The 16,681-nt window shown below is 40.7% G+C and overlaps 2 protein-coding genes across 3 annotated transcripts in view; one reads left to right on the plus strand and one right to left on the minus strand.

Moving 5' to 3' along the window:
* slmapb (sarcolemma associated protein b) lies at positions 1–10,772 on the minus strand. Of its 2 annotated transcripts, XM_020608157.1 has the most exons (11): positions 10,665–10,772; positions 8,343–8,473; positions 7,989–8,048; positions 5,616–5,744; positions 5,428–5,502; positions 5,018–5,308; positions 4,224–4,494; positions 3,889–4,060; positions 1,881–2,015; positions 711–793; positions 1–270 (listed from the first exon to the last, which is right to left on the minus strand). In XM_020608157.1, coding segments are annotated over exons 3-11 (1,209 nt in total). In that variant the 5' UTR covers positions 8,041–8,048; positions 8,343–8,473; positions 10,665–10,772; the 3' UTR covers positions 1–269. The 2 variants fall into 2 exon arrangements, with proteins under 2 accessions (XP_020463813.1, XP_020463814.1); XM_020608158.1 differs by lacking the exon at positions 711–793.
* A 1,282-nt stretch (positions 10,773–12,054) lies between these two features.
* LOC109964621 (ceramide synthase 5-like) overlaps positions 12,055–16,681 on the plus strand; it is a 6,926-nt gene continuing 2,299 nt past the window's right edge. Inside the window, exons 1-9 of the mRNA XM_020608059.1 lie at positions 12,055–12,652; positions 13,419–13,521; positions 13,741–13,871; positions 13,974–14,031; positions 14,242–14,292; positions 14,420–14,512; positions 14,907–15,035; positions 15,193–15,299; positions 15,440–15,596. Of these exons, the coding sequence (XP_020463715.1) occupies positions 12,477–12,652; positions 13,419–13,521; positions 13,741–13,871; positions 13,974–14,031; positions 14,242–14,292; positions 14,420–14,512; positions 14,907–15,035; positions 15,193–15,299; positions 15,440–15,596 (1,005 nt within the window). The 5' untranslated portion in view covers positions 12,055–12,476. The remainder of the gene's footprint in view (positions 12,653–13,418; positions 13,522–13,740; positions 13,872–13,973; positions 14,032–14,241; positions 14,293–14,419; positions 14,513–14,906; positions 15,036–15,192; positions 15,300–15,439; positions 15,597–16,681) is intronic.

Raw genomic sequence — 16,681 nt, forward strand, 5'->3', positions numbered from 1 at the left:
TTCCTTCAAATAACAAACGTGTTTATTTCCACACAAGTGACACTTTTATTAACATCTCTGCCATCTAAAATGGATAATCTTAAAAATTAAAGTATGAGCCCTCCTAATTAATAGTGCAGATATGATAAGGGGGCAAGTGTTTCAGTGTAGACAAATATGGATGTGTGTAGGTGTGCTTGAGCACGTTTCCCCTCAGGTCCTGATGAGCACAGCAACCGTCACAGCTGTTAGAGCCACGGCAACCACAGAACCCCAGATCATCCATGGTTTCTGGAACAAGCAATGATACAAAAAAAAATTTAAAAAAATTGAAGCACGGTCGTTACCACATGAAACTGCCCATCGAAGAATTGCCCAAGCTTTGACAGATGGAGCTTGCCACCGAGATCAATGCAGTGCAGAGAGAATGTGATTTAAACACAGCTCTTTTGGATAAAGATAAGCCCATCCAAGGCAACTGAGAAACAGTTGTTAAGCATTAGCCATCCAGACAAGACAAATAGATGTCAGATATCAGAACTGTATGATTGAAAAGGTTAGAGTCAATCTTTGGGGAGTCCCCTGAGGAAGGCATTCTTGGGGGTGAGGAAAAGCTGATTAAGCCATGCAACGGTCTAAAAAAAAAACAACAACAAAAAAACAACAACAACAACAACACTAATGAGAATGAAAGATGTAGGTCGACTTGACAGGACTAATGTGTAACTTACTACCACATTGCGCTGAAGCACCAATACAGCAAAGCCAGGATAAGGCCGATGGCTATGGCTTGAACAGGCAGCAATAGGGAAGTCTACAGAAGGGAAGGGATATTATAGTAATCAACTAACGCGACATACTTTAGTTGGGTGTAGCTTTATTAATAAAAAAACCTCAGTTGTATCTGTGTTTAAACAAATCCCAAAGCCACAAGACTGTCAGTGGATAAAAGCAACAGTAAAAAAAGACTGAATGAGTAGGAGTAATTTAACAAGTTTAAAAAAAAAAAAAAAAAAAATCCCTCAGTAGTTTTGAATTTTATTCCACATTTAGCCATAGGCTCTATATGTAAAACAAAATTAAGAAAATAAGTGGAAAAAAAAAGGATGCAAAGCTCCTGCTCCCAAACCCAATTCAACTGCTGTTTGATTTCTATGAAATAAAAGCCATGGTGCTGTTTTTAACTTAAATGCAGATCATTATTACGATGTTCACATTACAGGCCTTAATGCTCAGTTCCAATCCAGTCTTTTTTGTGTTGATGGTTCACATCCATGTTTGTATGTGACATGTAACCAGCTCCTGGGTGTGAACACCAGTGGGGTACTAAACTGCCACATATGCACAGATTTAACTGAAAGGTGAGTAGTTTGTACAACATCATTTATGCGACAGTCAAATTATGAATTCCCTGAAAAACTGCTTGGTTACGATACAGTATGTTCCTTCCAGTTTGGCTAGGTCAGGAGCCTGTCAATTATTAAACAAATGTAAAACACACCTGACCCCCACACATACTGCTGCTGCTGCTGCTGCTGCTCTCCTCCACGTTATTTTTGCCGGTCTGTGACTGAATGATGACAACAGGTGATATGCACATACGCAGAGGAGTGAGACGCTGAAAAACCCCCCACGAGTTCTGATATGACCATTCTTACAGCTGTCGCACAGTCAGATCGGATCACACATGCAAGAGGCCCAGATCTGACCTGGTTTGTTCACATATCCATGAAAAGCTCAGATCTGAGTCACATGGAGGGAGGACAATTGATTTGAGTCACTTCAGCATATTATGTGAACAACGCATCTACATTTAATGCACATTCACATTGTCAATTATGTGTGATTTTGTTAAGATTTCCTTCTCCTGTCTATTGGGTGTTTGACAGGCCAGCACTCACCTTTGTTCCTTTCTCCTGTAATTCCTTCATGTTAGCTTTGACCTCCTCAAGTTCATCTGTAAGCGACTGATTTTTCTGCTCAGCCTTCTCATATTTTTCCTTTAGGTCTGACAGCTCCGTCTTAGTCTCCTCATACTATGTAAAGCAAATTGTAACATTTCATTCAGTGCACTGCAGTCAGTGTAACACTTGCTTAAGTTGCTGATCGGGGTACTCTTGCATGTTATAATATGGCATCTGTGTCTCATATGGTTAGTCCTGTAATAAGGCTTAACAGGCTTACCCAGTCTCTCTCGCTTAGCAGCAAGAATTCTGTATATATTTAGCTAAACAGGGTGGGTGCAGCATGCCCTATATAAAAGGCCACTGCAAGAGTACTCGGATTGCAATTTCATTCAGTGACTGGAAGAGCACCGCCACACTGGGATGAATGGCTTGTGGTTAAGAATGACTTCATCTCTGCTATTCAACACCCCCCGCCCCCAATCTGAGTACTACAACAGCCTGCAGGATGCTTTCAGTTTCACAACTTTGTGTTAAAGTGGGTTTCCCCAGTCACTTTAATCAAGCTATGGATTACACTATTATAGAAGCAGAAAAGGAAGCCATTCCTGTAGAGCTCTTTGAATGCGTTTTGTTGCTGCAGTTCAAATCTCACTTTATAAATGATCTTATTCCAACAAATTAACCTGTGTTCAGGAGTGTAAAATGCATACTGGCTTCAACATTCAGCTGTGGTGGCTTCAAGACTATCCTGGGCTGGGTTAATGCAGTCAGAGGAAAGAATAAAAAAATAAAAAAAAATATTCAGAGTGTGATTGTATTTATCTGTTGCCTCAAAATAGAAAATCAGCTGGCCCAAAATAGCCAGTGATGCATAGTTGGTTCCGCTTTTAGCTTTTTATGTTTTCTCAGGAAAGAGAATGTGGGTGTCATGCTTGAAATGAGTTATGCAGTGACACCATAGCATTAAACCACATCGATTATGCATACTGGATCACCAATATTGTAACAAATAGTCCATGTGTATAGTAGGGATGTACATGGGGCAATGAGAAGGTGGTGGCAAAGTTTCAACCAAACCTTTACTGCAGTCATGGTGTGTTCACATTAACGGAACTTCTACTTGAAGCAACAATTAAACACCAACATACTGAACAGAGCAGGATCTAGTAGTGAATTAAAACCTTTCAAAAAAGCAGACGAACACTCTTTTGTGTGTCATTTTAAAAATCATTTAACTGTACACCAATTACATTTTCTAATTGGGTTTTTAAACCTTAAATCCTAGGGGAGTATATTGTGGTGTTGTTTTCTGCAATTCATTTCTGCATTTAATTACCAGTGGTGGAAAGATGTACTCAGACTTTTTACTTAAGTAAAAGTAGTAATACACCTGTGTAGAAATACTATGTAACAAATAAAAAGTATTGCATTCAAAATTTAACTTAGGTTCAAAGGCACTATCAAGTTAAAGTACCAAAAGTACTCATTATGCCAAATGGACCATCTCACAATAAAGTACAGTATACTGTGTCAGTTATAATTATGGAGGTATTAATGTTTATATAACCAACACTGAAGCAGATAAAGGTGTAGCCAAGTTTAATTTCCTTATAAACTGTGGGGAAGTTTCATGTATAACCTAATAATACACCAAAAAGTGTATTATTTTTATGAATAATTTGAGCAAAATAACTAGAAACTAAATCTTAAGTATTTAGCTGCATCCATAATGTAGTGAAGTAGAAGAGTAAAACTCCATGAAAGTACAAGTACCTCAAAACTACTCAAGTGCAGTACTTGAGTAAATGTACTTAAGCTGCTTTCCACCACTGCAATTTACTGTTGCAGCCTGTCAGAAAGGCATCCAGCATGAAGAGGGTTGCAACAGTAACCGTCAGGTCTGAGATTCAATTAGGGCTAGTCAGCATGGCTCCCACTGCTGAGTCTGAGATGCTTGACAAATAAGGTCCTAGCTCAGGTTCTTTTAGCTTTGAGAGCATACCTCTCTCTGCAGAGCCTTGTTGCTTCTGTCTGCCTCATCCAGTTGGGTGTGCAGTTTGGTGCTATCCTGCCGGTGCTGAAGCTGCAGAGCCGCCAGCCTCTTCTCCAGCTCTTGCTGGCACCTCTCTAGGTTTTTGAGGCTGTTGCTCAGCTCAGCATTTTGGGCACGTGAGCTACCAGAAACAACACGCCAAGTTCAACAGGAGGATGATCACAAACAGATAAGTGTGTGGTATACATTATGGCAAAATCTACTGGAATAGAGTCAAGCAAATGAGACAGAGGGAATGCAAAGGTGTGGGTGAAGCCATGTTTGTGTTAATGCTGCTCACTGACCTGGCAAGGTCCTTCTCCAGCTGCTGCTGTTTCTTCAGCACTGCCTCTTTCTCAGCACGCAGCGCTATACATTCACTCTGCAGGCTGCCCTTCTCTTTCTGGTGAGTCTTGAGAAGTTCCTCCTTCTCAGACTTTAGGGAAGTGCATTCACTCTGCAGAGTATTCCTTTCCTTCTGGTGCTTATTCACAATATCCTGTTTCTCAGATTGCAGGACAGAACATTCCTTCTGAAGGCCATTACACTCCACCTGCATGGACTGCAGCTCACTGGCTGCGAAATAAAGGTTTTATTAAAAGGTGCAGTCTTTGAGCAGAAGCTTTGTTCTTAAATGGCTTACAGGTCAAGTTAAAATCCTCACAAAAAATGGTACTGATTATATTTTTAACACACTCTCTGAACTTGGACAGGTTAATGGACATCAAATATGAAGACAACATGCCTCTTCTTTCTAGAAAAAGAACATCAAGTCATGCAGCCATTTTTAAGCAGAGAACATACAGATTTGACTGGAACTGACTAACAGAGATTTAAGTTTGCAGTTTGAACTGTTGTTGAACAACAAAGTTTTGATTCATTGTCAATGTGGCATCCCCACAATCTAGTCTAAATATTAAAAGATGCTAACAGAACTGCCCAATTTGCAAAGATGTAAAAAGGCTGGTTTCCCTTTCATTGATACGTGAATAAACTAAAAAACACCAACCACAATTAGTGTCGCACACATGCAGTATAGTTTTTACAAGCTATTGTCCTTATATTTAGTATAAATCTATGTGTTTGCACTGTGTAGTACCTTGTATTTCTGCAGTTTTCTGCCACTGCTTGTTTTGCTGCTGAAGGTTGTCAATCTCACGCTCATATTTGTTAGCAGTTTGACGCCACTTGTCTAGATCCTTCGAGGCAGTTGCCAGTTTAATCTGGATATCAGTAACATCACGTTCCCGATCAGCAGTGGCTGACTTCAGGGCACGTTTCAGCGACTTCACCTCGTCACGTGCACTTTGGAGCTCCTCGTGCAAATCGGAGGACACGTCTATTTGCTCTCTAAGAATGCCCATTTCACCTTGAAGCTGCTGCAGCTGGCCTGTCCCAACCAGGAGCAGTGATATTTTTACTTTTATGAGATAGCTGTACAGTTCAGCTTTACTTTCCAATCTACAAGCAAAAATAGATGAGTGGCCTTCAGGCAACACACAAATATACCTTGAAGAAGTTTTATCTGTTTTGCAGATTCATCAGCTTGTTGTTTATTTTCTTTTCTCTCTTCCTCCAGGATACCTAGAAAATATAAGTGCATTTATTTAATTAATTAGATCAGGTGTATACATGTGCACGCAGAGTATAAAGTGGAAAGAATGGTGTATATTTAACATCAGTCATTTTGCTCTTACCTTGTAGCTCCATGCATTTGTATTTCTCAATAGTGGCTAGCTTCTGGGCTTCTCGCAGTTCATCATTCAAGTGCTGAATAACTTTTTCTGAGTCACCAGAGGACCCCATGTTTGACTTGGTCAGGTCATCTGAGAATGAAATACAGAACAAAATGGTTATCCAAGCTAGAAGATGCAGTCTACTAACATTAAAGGATCCAGATTTAAGGGAAGAATAGAGCTTCTTCTCTTCCAGCAAAGTCACAAACATCACAAAGTTTAAAGCATAATGATACACCAGGTAGGAATGATGGTGACTCAGTATTATAAAAATAGAAAGATAACTCAGTTCCACCATATTAACTCTGCTTCAGTCCTAAATTCTTTAACTGGGGCCAACATACTAGATGATTTCCCAAGATATTAAAATGGGCCCATTACATAAACTAATTTCCTTCCCAGAAATAGACTCATTATCTGCTTTTATCCAGGCTTTCATTACAAATTGTCCATTACCCCAGCGACATACAGATCTCTGACATGTCTACATGCTTATTAACAGTAAGTAACTGTAATTCATAAACAAAGGGAATGGATTAGCCCAGAGGTTTTCAACTAGTTCTGACCCATGGCACTAAAAATGAACAAACAATGGAATGGGCACTATTTTAATTCTGAAAGTCACCTTGGCTTTCCTAAATTGTATATATTTGATTATTCACAAACAATAAGAAATAAATGCTAATGTATTTAAAAAAAAAAATTACAAAAATTGTGATCCCTACTGTGAAACTACATTATTTTTAATGCATGGTCAGCGATGACCTGCAATGCCTATGCAGACCACCGGGGGGGCTGCAGACCATTGGGTGGGAATCCCTGGACTAGCTAAAGGGTCTGGTATGTTTCAAAGAGGTTGAAATAAGCTCCACAAATAATTGTGCTTTGCAGATGCCGTGTATATCTTGATCCTCTAATCCACCATGTCTAGGAAAAGAGATGACTTCATCTCAGACCGAGCATTTGGCAGAGGCAAAAACAACAAGTCAGGACAGATCAAGCATGGGCACCATAAATGGACACACCAGAGGACTGCCGTGAAAGGCTTCATTTGTTTTGAAAACAGTGATTTCATTGTATCCAATACACATGGCCACACTGTACAAATACACGCACTCTCTCATGTCAGTAATGCTGCCAGATGGCACTAATAAGTGCCCCTAATTTTTTTTTTTTTATATAGCGCTTTCTCACAGCGTGTTGCACTGGCCAAAGCACTTGACAGAAGATCATACACCATTCACCCATTCACACACAACATTCACACACCGATGACGACAGGCTGCCATGCTGGTCAAGCCACCGGGAGCAATTCGGGGTTCAGTGTCTTGCTCAGGGACACTTAAGCATGCGGGGAGACCGGGAGTCGAACCACCAACTTGCTGGTCAGGAGACGACTGCCCTACCTCATGAGCCACACAAATTAACAGGTATGAAGCAACTGTTGGAGGCTGGTAGCACCCGCTTACTCAAGCACATGACCACCCTGCTGTGTGCTAGACAAAGGATGGATGCTCTGTCCTGCATGTGTATGATGTTGTGTATTATAGCTATTATGTTTTCATGTCAGAGAATGACACTTGGCAGTAAAAACGAGATTAGTCTGTGTGTAAAAATACCTCTCTGACTACTTGGGAATATTGAGCATCACACTGCCTAAAGTGATGACAGAAAAAAAATGTAGGAGGAGGGGTTTTTTTTTTTAGCTCAAGTGCTGAAGGCCAGAGCCATCAAGATCCATCTTTCCCACTGTGGGTTTCATTCCTACTGAATGTGACAGCATTCTTCAGATGAATCACAGGGATAACACTGAACCTCTACAGAATTCAGCAAATCTCTATAAAACAGCAGTTCAAAGTACCAGGAGGTGGTATTAATTTACAGACTCAAACTGTGCTCTATGTGACTGAAACTAAGAAATACCCATAACATTCCAAAATGATTGAGCCACTGTTGCGAGGACACAGTTTGCTTTGTGTTGCCTGTAAACTGTGGAGTTTAGCATTACAAATTCACCCATCATGCAACATTTATTCACCCACTAATATGCTTGGCATTTTGTCATGAATGTCCCTGTATTGCACAGCCATTGCATTACCTTGCATTCTATTTTAATCATTTAGTCATCTTATATGTCAAGGCTAACACTAGTCAGCTGATGTGCCCTCTGTGCTAAGAGACTCCATCTTCTAATAAGCTGTTGGCACTAGAGACATCGGCCTCTGCAACAAGGCCATTTACAGTACTGCCAGCTACAAAGGCAACAAACTGTCCTTGAAGATTCAGCCACTCATTTTAACTGTGACTCATGCCGCCCCCCCCCAGCTGGGTTACCATTAATCAGTGACACGTTACTCAGGGGATCGGCAGGTTCTTTCTCGTCCATTTGCTTATCTGAAAGAAAAAAAAGTAAACCTACATATATCATGTATACATATGCCAAAAGTTAATATTGCTAGAGAAAACTCATTTTAAGTAAATAGGTTAACATCAATTATTAATAGTACCGATGAGGACTCAAGTATGTTTTTAAAAGGTAAACAAAAATACATGCTCATCTGTGAACAAAAGTACTTTTAAACAAAGCACAGCTAATACTGTAACTGCTGAGAATTCTCCTCTGAAGACTCGATCGCAGACAACGTCCTACTAGAGTTTAAGAAAAAAAAACTTGGCAGGAAATATTACCTTGTGTGGTGCAGGAGCTACGGTCTTCTACAAGCTGAGGTTTACAGCAGTGACATGAAGAACTCTTCTCCAACCACCAGATTTTTTTCAGATGTGAAATGGAGCAGTCCAAGTAGAGAGGGAGGGGGACACTAAGGGGATGACAGATACTACAGATTAGCCTCCACTGCTATTGTTGGACTGAAGCTAGTGATGAGAAAAAAAAACTGCTGAAGTAAGTGGACAAATAATTTTGTGTGGTTAAAAAAAAAAAAGCTACTCTAAAAGGTAAGTCTAATGAATGTCCCCCAAAAACAACCCCCTGTGCTTTGTAGCTCCCTAGCCCCTCTACGCTAGGTCATCCCAGTAGGGCATCAGCAGCTGCATACTGACACAGAGAGTGTTTGTTCAGGGAGCTGCACTGTTCTCTGGCCACTTGGTATTGATGTACAAATCTATGCAAACAGAACGGGGACTGCTCAAGTGAGTGTACTGCACCCAGCTGTTTTGTTTTGCCCTCTAAGCTGCTCATTTTCTCAAATTGTGGCCTTTAGGGCTACATCTACATGTCATCCATCACAGCATTCTTGTGTTGGATTTGACCAGTCTAATAACAGGCATATTTTAAAAGCATGCAATATTTAAGTACCACTTTCTAAATGTAAAAAAAAAAGTGGGCCTCTGCTTAAAAGCTTTTACTAATTAATTGTCTCGCATCAAAATCTCTGAGTAATGATAGAAGTCCACAGGCGTGCAGGTTGTGATGCAGGTTTATAAAGGAGAAGGCATGAGTTTAATTTCAGACTTTTCAATTTAATTTCATCATACATCGAGCTGCAAAAGCTGATGTAGCAGGACTAATTTTCTCACATCAGTTCAGCTTCATATTTAAGGCTGTGTAGTTCCATACCACTGATTGTGATATTGTATATTACTGTAAAAACTGATGTTACAAGCTTAGTAGTAAGCTCTAGTGTCAACTTTTTCCAGATCAACACATACAGTACTTCACATTAATAAAGTGCTTGATCAGCAGTGCTTGATAGTAGCATATAAACTCTCCATAACACTGACAACTTGTAAGTTTAGAGCAGAAACTAAGATGCTGCCCCTAAATTTCACTCTGCACAGTATTAAAGCTGGGTTGAGATGGGGACTGTGAAGGCCACGGCACATGATTCAAATAATTTTCATACTCAAACCATTCCATGTCCCCTCATGCTCTATGGATGAGGGCACTGTCATCATGCCCCTTCATTTGTCACCCATCTGTATCTACAAGCAGCAATACTTTTAAAGTTTAAATAAAAAAAAAAAAAGCGCTACCAATGTGGCGATGGCCAGACTTGGGCTTCAAAACCATTCTTCAGAAAACCAGTGGGTGAGGTCATGGTGGGTTTGGCCAGCGTTTATATACAGTCAGTGGTTTGGATTTTGCAGTGGCCAGATTTGAGCCTGAGACTTTCAACCTAGTTGAGCAAGCTAGTAGTAATAAGGTAAAGGCTTAAGATACAAGTTGCCAATCACTGACATTTTCAGTCAGTAATTACCTATTCAGAGCCTGGACTTAGCTTTTCAGAAAATGTTTGTATCTTGGCATCCTATGGGGATCCATGGCAGTGTGTCGGATTCATGTACTGTATGTTTTGGTAGCCCATAGAATCAACACAGTGTGTGATCAAATACTGATCAAGCGACTGTTGTTTCTGGTCACGTGCTTCACTTTCCACTGTGTGCCACATTCCTGTGTTTTAATCTGGAAGCGTCATCACATTTAGTAGCATCCTGGACTCACAGTGCCCTGAAATGTTTGTCTCATTTCACTTCAGATCAACAAAACGGCCTCTGTCATCTGTCCAGGTTTGGCCAAAATTTGTCAATAATTAAAAGCTGGCAAATAATTGTATATTTATGTAATCTAGGGGAGAAAAATTATATTTAATATTCAGTATTGTTTGTAATGGAAATGAGTTTACCCACATCTTAGTAAATCACACATTTTACAGGTTGCCTGTTCCCCTGACCTGGTTGACAACTTCAGTGACTTTTGTCTTAAGTATTTTTAACTCCGGTGGCATAGGCTCTTCCACAGTTACAATAAACTAACCCAAGACAAACATGGTTACATATCATCTTATCTTCAGTTGCAAATATGATTTTTATCAGTGCTACATTGTGTTTATCAAACAATATACCCAAACATTGTTGGATATAACAGCTAACTGATGTTAACGCCACTTGTTTTTATTGTTACCTGCTTGTGCTTTAAAGTTACAGTATTCGATGTGGATAAACTAATCTTTACAGCAAGAAAAACAAAGTATTTCAACTGTGACAACTTACCACCTCCCAACTCCAACATATTAGGATATGCTACCCAACTAGTCTCAGCTGATGGTGTTAATTGAAAATGAGAGGTGTAGCTACTTTTTGGCTGCTTTTGGCCCTTTTCCACTCTGACCCCTCCACCTATGCTCCTCCCTCCTCCCCCTTTCGCGGCTGTGAAAGACACTTTTCATTAAGGGGTGGTTAGATCCCAAGATTCACGAGTGCGGTCTGAGTCTGTTGGTAGCCTAAATTCCAAGTCTTAAGCCGAGCACTGTGCGTTGGCCTGTTAACTCACACTAAACCAGGCACGATGCGAGCGCCCACACTGGACGTTAAAGAGTCCCAGTAGGCTAAAGAGGCCCGCATCCTCAGTGTTGACACCAGCTGAAGAACAGCGTCAGGCCAGTAGCTTATTCTCCCATTGCGCACTGATGGCACATCTGCTCAAAGAACTCAATTAACCCGGTCTATTTTTAATTCTGTACCTGGTTACATGCTCATTTTTAATTAATACTAACAGTAAATAAAACAACTGCAGCTCCTGAAATCCAATTCTAACAATTATTATTTTGCTTTATAAGGATAAAGTTTAGTATGACTGTTTGTGTTTTATTAACAGCACCACGTATCAGTATTAACCTGACTCTTATACATGCATAATAGTTATAATTTTCAGCTGCAGGTCAACTTGTAGTATTTCTTATTTTCTTGGATAATTGTGCAAGAGTAGATTGCATAGATAAGTGTCTTGGAAACTAAAGATAAGATATTAATTTATGCTATTTTACAGACGTGAAGTCTGACAGCTTGAACTTTTCACTCATGTCTGAACTATGAGTAAGGGTTTTTTTTACAACAGAATCAGGGAAGTAAGTGACACAGCTAACTGCATGTCCATCTTCAGTTAGAGAGAAACGCCTGAAAATAGAAGATAACAACATACACACACACATACTGCCTATATGAAATTCCTGTTTCCTAAGTGTAACTGCAACTCCTGAAATCCAATTCTAACACTATAGTCAATAAATAATAGCCTACGGCCTACAAGGCCACTGAATGCAATATCTCACGTGTGGCATGTTGTGTTGCACAATGGCAGTGAAAGTTCCACGGTGGAACGAAAAAGTAGTGCATATGGCACTACTTTTTAACAATCCTACAATACAACGCACTGCACTTGAGTGACTAATTAACATTTGTTTATTATAAAACATCCATGGGAATTACAGTTGCGCAGCTCTACGGCTGTTAAAGATGAAACAAAATGAGGATGATTAAACTTTCGTGCTCACTACTGAGTGCACAATAACTGAATGGAGCGTAGTGAAAGAATGAAACGAGCGGTTTCCATCACTTCCTTTACCCCGCTTCCTCATCTTCTTCTGCAAATACCGTGAAATGCGCGTGTCGCCACCTACGGTGCATGGAGTGCGCAGCACTCAGTTTTAATGCTGGGCACTGGATGGCTTTGACTCCTCAAACACTGCAGAAAGTGCAGCCTGTAAAGACAGGCTACTGTCTAAGGAACAATAATACTGTATGTTCAAAATAGCAATATTCATCTTTCCAGCGGACGATTCATCATAGGTTGCCTAATCCCCGCGGTGGGTGTTGCCTTAAGCTTACGTGTCAGGCAAGAAGCTAGACGTCCGCAATCATAACAGTTATCTAAGGCGATGCTAAACGTGAAGTTAGAGACAGGAGGTGCGTCTTTTCCAGGGGTTTAAGTTCGTTAACCCAAGTCATAGATGTCATTAGACCTCAAATAAAATTCTCCGGTTTGCGTGTAGGTGCACTTTTTTGAAAGCCATTTTCCGCTTCCTGATGACTTTCTCTATCTCGGCCTGGTTTTGGAGCGAGAGATTCTGGCTCCCAGAAAATGTTTCGTGGTCGGACCTGGAGAATCCACCTCCTGGTGTGAAGTATCCCCAAGCGGGACAAACGCTGTACGCGATTCCCCTGGCTGTCGGTGTTTTTCTACTGAGGCTGCTTTTTGAAAGGTAATTCGGTCCCTTGTTTGGTAATCGTGGTCTGTGTGCCTCCTCTATAGGCTCATCTTCTACTACAATCCTGAACTGTCAAAGGTAGTTATAGGTAAATCTCTCTAGACTTTGATTCCATTTAATTTCTCGGTTGTGGAAATGGCCCCCAACTTTCTGAACGGTGTTCTATTTAAAGTAAGATCTTCAAGCCAAACCCCAGTCTCTATCTGTTCATTCAGACCTTTTCATGATGGGGTGACTATTCCAACTAAGTGGAGTGCTGTTGGATTGAGATGTAACAACAGGCTCAGTTTGAACTTTAACTGATGAACTCAGTCACAAGATCTTGTGACGAGCACCATTATTTTGGTAAGAGCACCATTATTTTGGTAAGAGGTAAGAGGCAGCCCTCTCATCTCCTTTATACTCCCACATGAGAGGTCATCAGGCTTTGTTTAGACTGGGTGTTACATTCCCTTGGCTTCCTTCTTTCTAGCGCCTGCCTGTTTCTACCCTCCAGTCTCTATTTATGGTCTCGGACCCTCCCCCGAAGCACACACACGCACTTCCAACATAACTTTATGGGTAAAGTGCAAACGCTCCACAGTCCATGTCAGTTAAAAAAATCCACTGGTAATTATTGACTAACCATCCACTTATTTCAGCAGCCTGTACAAAGTATTAAACTCCTACCTCTGACTCGCTCCTTGTTTGAATGTTTCTTTTCATTCCACATCATCTGTGCCAACTCCTTCATTTTTTGCCTCTGTCTGTGTGTGTCTAGGCTAGTGGCCAAGCCCTGTGCCCACATACTTCATATTCAGACGGGAGTTTCTTGCAGAACCCAGCCCAGTACTGTCCTGGAGGGGTTTTATCAGTCTAAAACGGTACACCATGTCCATGTTTGATCTGTAATAAATGTTCCTTTAGACACTGGAACACATGCAATTGCGTTTAAATGCACCACCACAAGCATAATAATATGTTCAGTAAATACCTGTTGTAGTGTGACAGCCATACTCGACTTACTGGTATTGTGGTTTTGCAAATAGAGACATTAGAAAGCAAGGCATTTATAATTGCCATGCCTGTATTGTCCTCCTTAGTGTCCAGACAAGAGGCAAATAGAGGGACTCTCCAAGCAGCTGGACTGGGATGCACGGAAAATACAGAGATGGTTTCACATTCGTCGAAACCAAGACAGGCCCAGTTTGCAGACAAAGTTCTGTGAGAGCATGTAGGTTCCTGTAAAGCTTCTTACTCAACTGTGGTGCAAGGTGAACCCAGTTCATATTGAATCACTCCATCTTTCTAATTCTACCCCTTTCTTTCCTTTCAGGTGGCGATTTACATTTTACCTGGCAATTCTTATCTATGCCATTCACTATTTGTGGGTGGTGAGTTGAAATGTGCTTTTGTACTAATCAATAATCAGTTACATTAGGTAGGGATCTCTTAATTGACTGTATGAGGAGGACTTATTACTGTTTTGGTATTCATATAGGGCACCTGATTATTGATTATGTCTCTCTCTCTCTCTCTCACTCTATATATATGTATACACACACACATTTATATACATTTATCTGTTTTCCTCTTTTCCTCAGTCACCTTGGATGTGGGATACCAGACAGTGCTGGCACAACTATCCTTTCCAGGTTAACTGAACAATCATCATATTCAGCTGCCTTTATTATGCCTCTGATCAGTTCAGCACCATAATGCTGACAGGACAGTATTGCAGCATGTTTGTTAAAGATCTTTTTGTCTCACTCTGTTCCAAAGCCTATGAGTCCTGAACAGTACAACCACTATGCAGCTGAGCTGGCTTTCTACTGGTCTCTGATGTTTTCCCAGTTCACAGACATTAAACGCAAGGTGAGTCAACAGCAGCTTAATTTCCACTATTGTGCTGTCTGTCAGTTGCTCCAGCTATTGACTTAACACCCTATGTATCAGTGTGTGTTCACTTCTTGGCCTATCCCCATTTTGTGAGTTCTTTGTGTTTACTGTTACATCATTTACATAAAAAAGAGCGTTATTTGTTGTTCTGGCAAAGCAAGTCAGGTTTGCCATCCTGGTGTGTACACAGTTTTCAGATTCTTTTGAATCACAGTCTACGTGTATTAACAATGTAAGCAAAGACCGACAAGTGAGGATTACTCTACAACCCTCATCCTCATCTTAAACCTTTTTTTTAAGTGCGTTTTTAAGTGCATGTGTATTTACAGTGATCTCTGTCAGTCATCTCTCTTTATTTTACTGATGACAGGATTTCAACATCATGTTTATCCACCACATGGCCAGCATAACCCTAATCACATTCTCCTATGCCAACAATATGCTAAGAGCTGGCTCTTTGGTTATGCTTGTGCATGATACATCCGACATCTTCCTTGAGGTAAAGAACTCAACATTCTTGTACGACATCAATCAGACTGAACATGTCTTATTGACATTACAGTGACAAAATATCAGTACTGTAAATTACAACAGAGATATTGGTTTGTTTTTTCTTCAATCACTGTGGATCATTAACACCTTGTTTATTCCCCAAGGCAGCTAAGATGGCCAACTATGCCAAGTACCAGAGATTATGTGATGGCATGTTTGTGGTCTTTAGCATAATTTTCTTCCTCACTCGACTTGTCATCTATCCATTCTGGTGAGACAAACAAGAATTTATTTACATATCACATTATATACTTTTGTCAGTTGGTCACGTTTTAACAATTAGGAGCCAGATTTACACAAAAAAGTTGTAGTAATAATAATAACCTCTGTATTTGTGTGTATTTGTTGTAGGATTATTTACAGTGTACTGTTTGAGAGCTGGGAGATCATTGGGCCATACCGGGTCTGGTGGGTGCTCAATGGGTTGCTACTGGTCCTGCAGATTCTTCACATCATGTGGTTCTACCTCATCACTCACATTGCTGTTAAAGCTATATTCAAGGGAAAGGTTAGTGTGGCAGTCTGTTGTGTGTAGTATGTTTTTTGACTCTAGGGATGGCAGTGTCTTTCAGTGAGTCCACTATAAAATATCAACAAATAATTTTGGACCAACAATCAAGGTCCCTGCAGGATGAATCCCATTGACTTGTGCAATCTACTGATGTTTTCTCTAGTGTCAACATGAAGTTGACATGTCTGCTTTCTTTAGGAAAATGTCCAACAACCATTAGAAAGATTGCCATGAAAGACATTCATGGCCCATATGGGGTGAATCCTAAATCCCTTATTTCTTTACTCCTCACTTGACCTGGAAGTCTATCCGAGCTGCCATCTTGAAGGACATCTCAAAGCTCTTGTTCCTGCTCTGAGGGAGACATGAATGAGAGCATCCTTTACAAAAGCCTTGTATGGAGCAACCTGCCCCTTTATTGGAAACCAGTTGGTGACTGGAGACTTCAGCTGAAGGATCAATGGAAAGGATGTCTCATCAAGACTGGATTAATTTTCTGCCAAACAACTAACCAATTAATCATTGCAATTATAATCACTTTGTTGATCCCCTGACCTTTCATATGGAACAGTCATTATGTGAGTTTGTCTAATGCGTTGGTTCATGTGTTTCTAATATCATCCTCATCAACTACACTTTATCTTTAGTGCTAATGTTACCATTGTCACTGTGAACATGCTAGCCATGCTGAGTATATAACCAGGTACATTAGTACCTGCATCGACAACATTGTGCCCACCATACAAGTCAGGAGGTTTCCCAACCAGAAGCCCTGGATAAACAGTCAGGTACACCACATGCTGCGTGCTCGCTCTCATGCATTCAGATCAGGCGATGAGATGGAGTACAAAGCTGCGAAGTACAGACTGAGGAAAGCCATCACAGCGGCCAAAAGGCAGTACAGAGAGAAGCTGAATGGTTTGTATTCTACTGCTGACTCCGGACGGATGTGGCAAGGCCTGTAGCACATCACAGACTACAGGACCACCACCAGCATCATCAGCTTCTTCAGCACCTTCTACACCCGCTTTGAGACCTCCAGCCACAGCACAGAGAGGAGGCACACACACACCGAGACCACC

The sequence above is a fragment of the Monopterus albus genome, unplaced genomic scaffold (genome assembly GCF_001952655.1).
Source record: "Monopterus albus unplaced genomic scaffold, M_albus_1.0 scaffold91.1, whole genome shotgun sequence".
Lineage (NCBI taxonomy): Eukaryota > Metazoa > Chordata > Actinopteri > Synbranchiformes > Synbranchidae > Monopterus > Monopterus albus.

What these genes read in the sequence shown, in the direction of transcription:
- slmapb (XM_020608157.1), bottom strand. Translation starts at nt 8,040, where the DNA reads ATGGACGAGAAAGAACCTGCCGATCCCCTGAGTAACGTGTCACTGATT. An exon ending in CAAATGCATGGAGCTACAAG is followed by an intron (nt 5,503 to 5,615) that starts GTAAGAGCAAAA and finishes TATATTTTCTAG; the next exon opens with GTATCCTGGAGGAAGAGAGA. An exon ending in ACAAGGCTCTGCAGAGAGAG is followed by an intron (nt 2,016 to 3,888) that starts GTATGCTCTCAA and finishes TGCTTTACATAG; the next exon opens with TATGAGGAGACTAAGACGGA.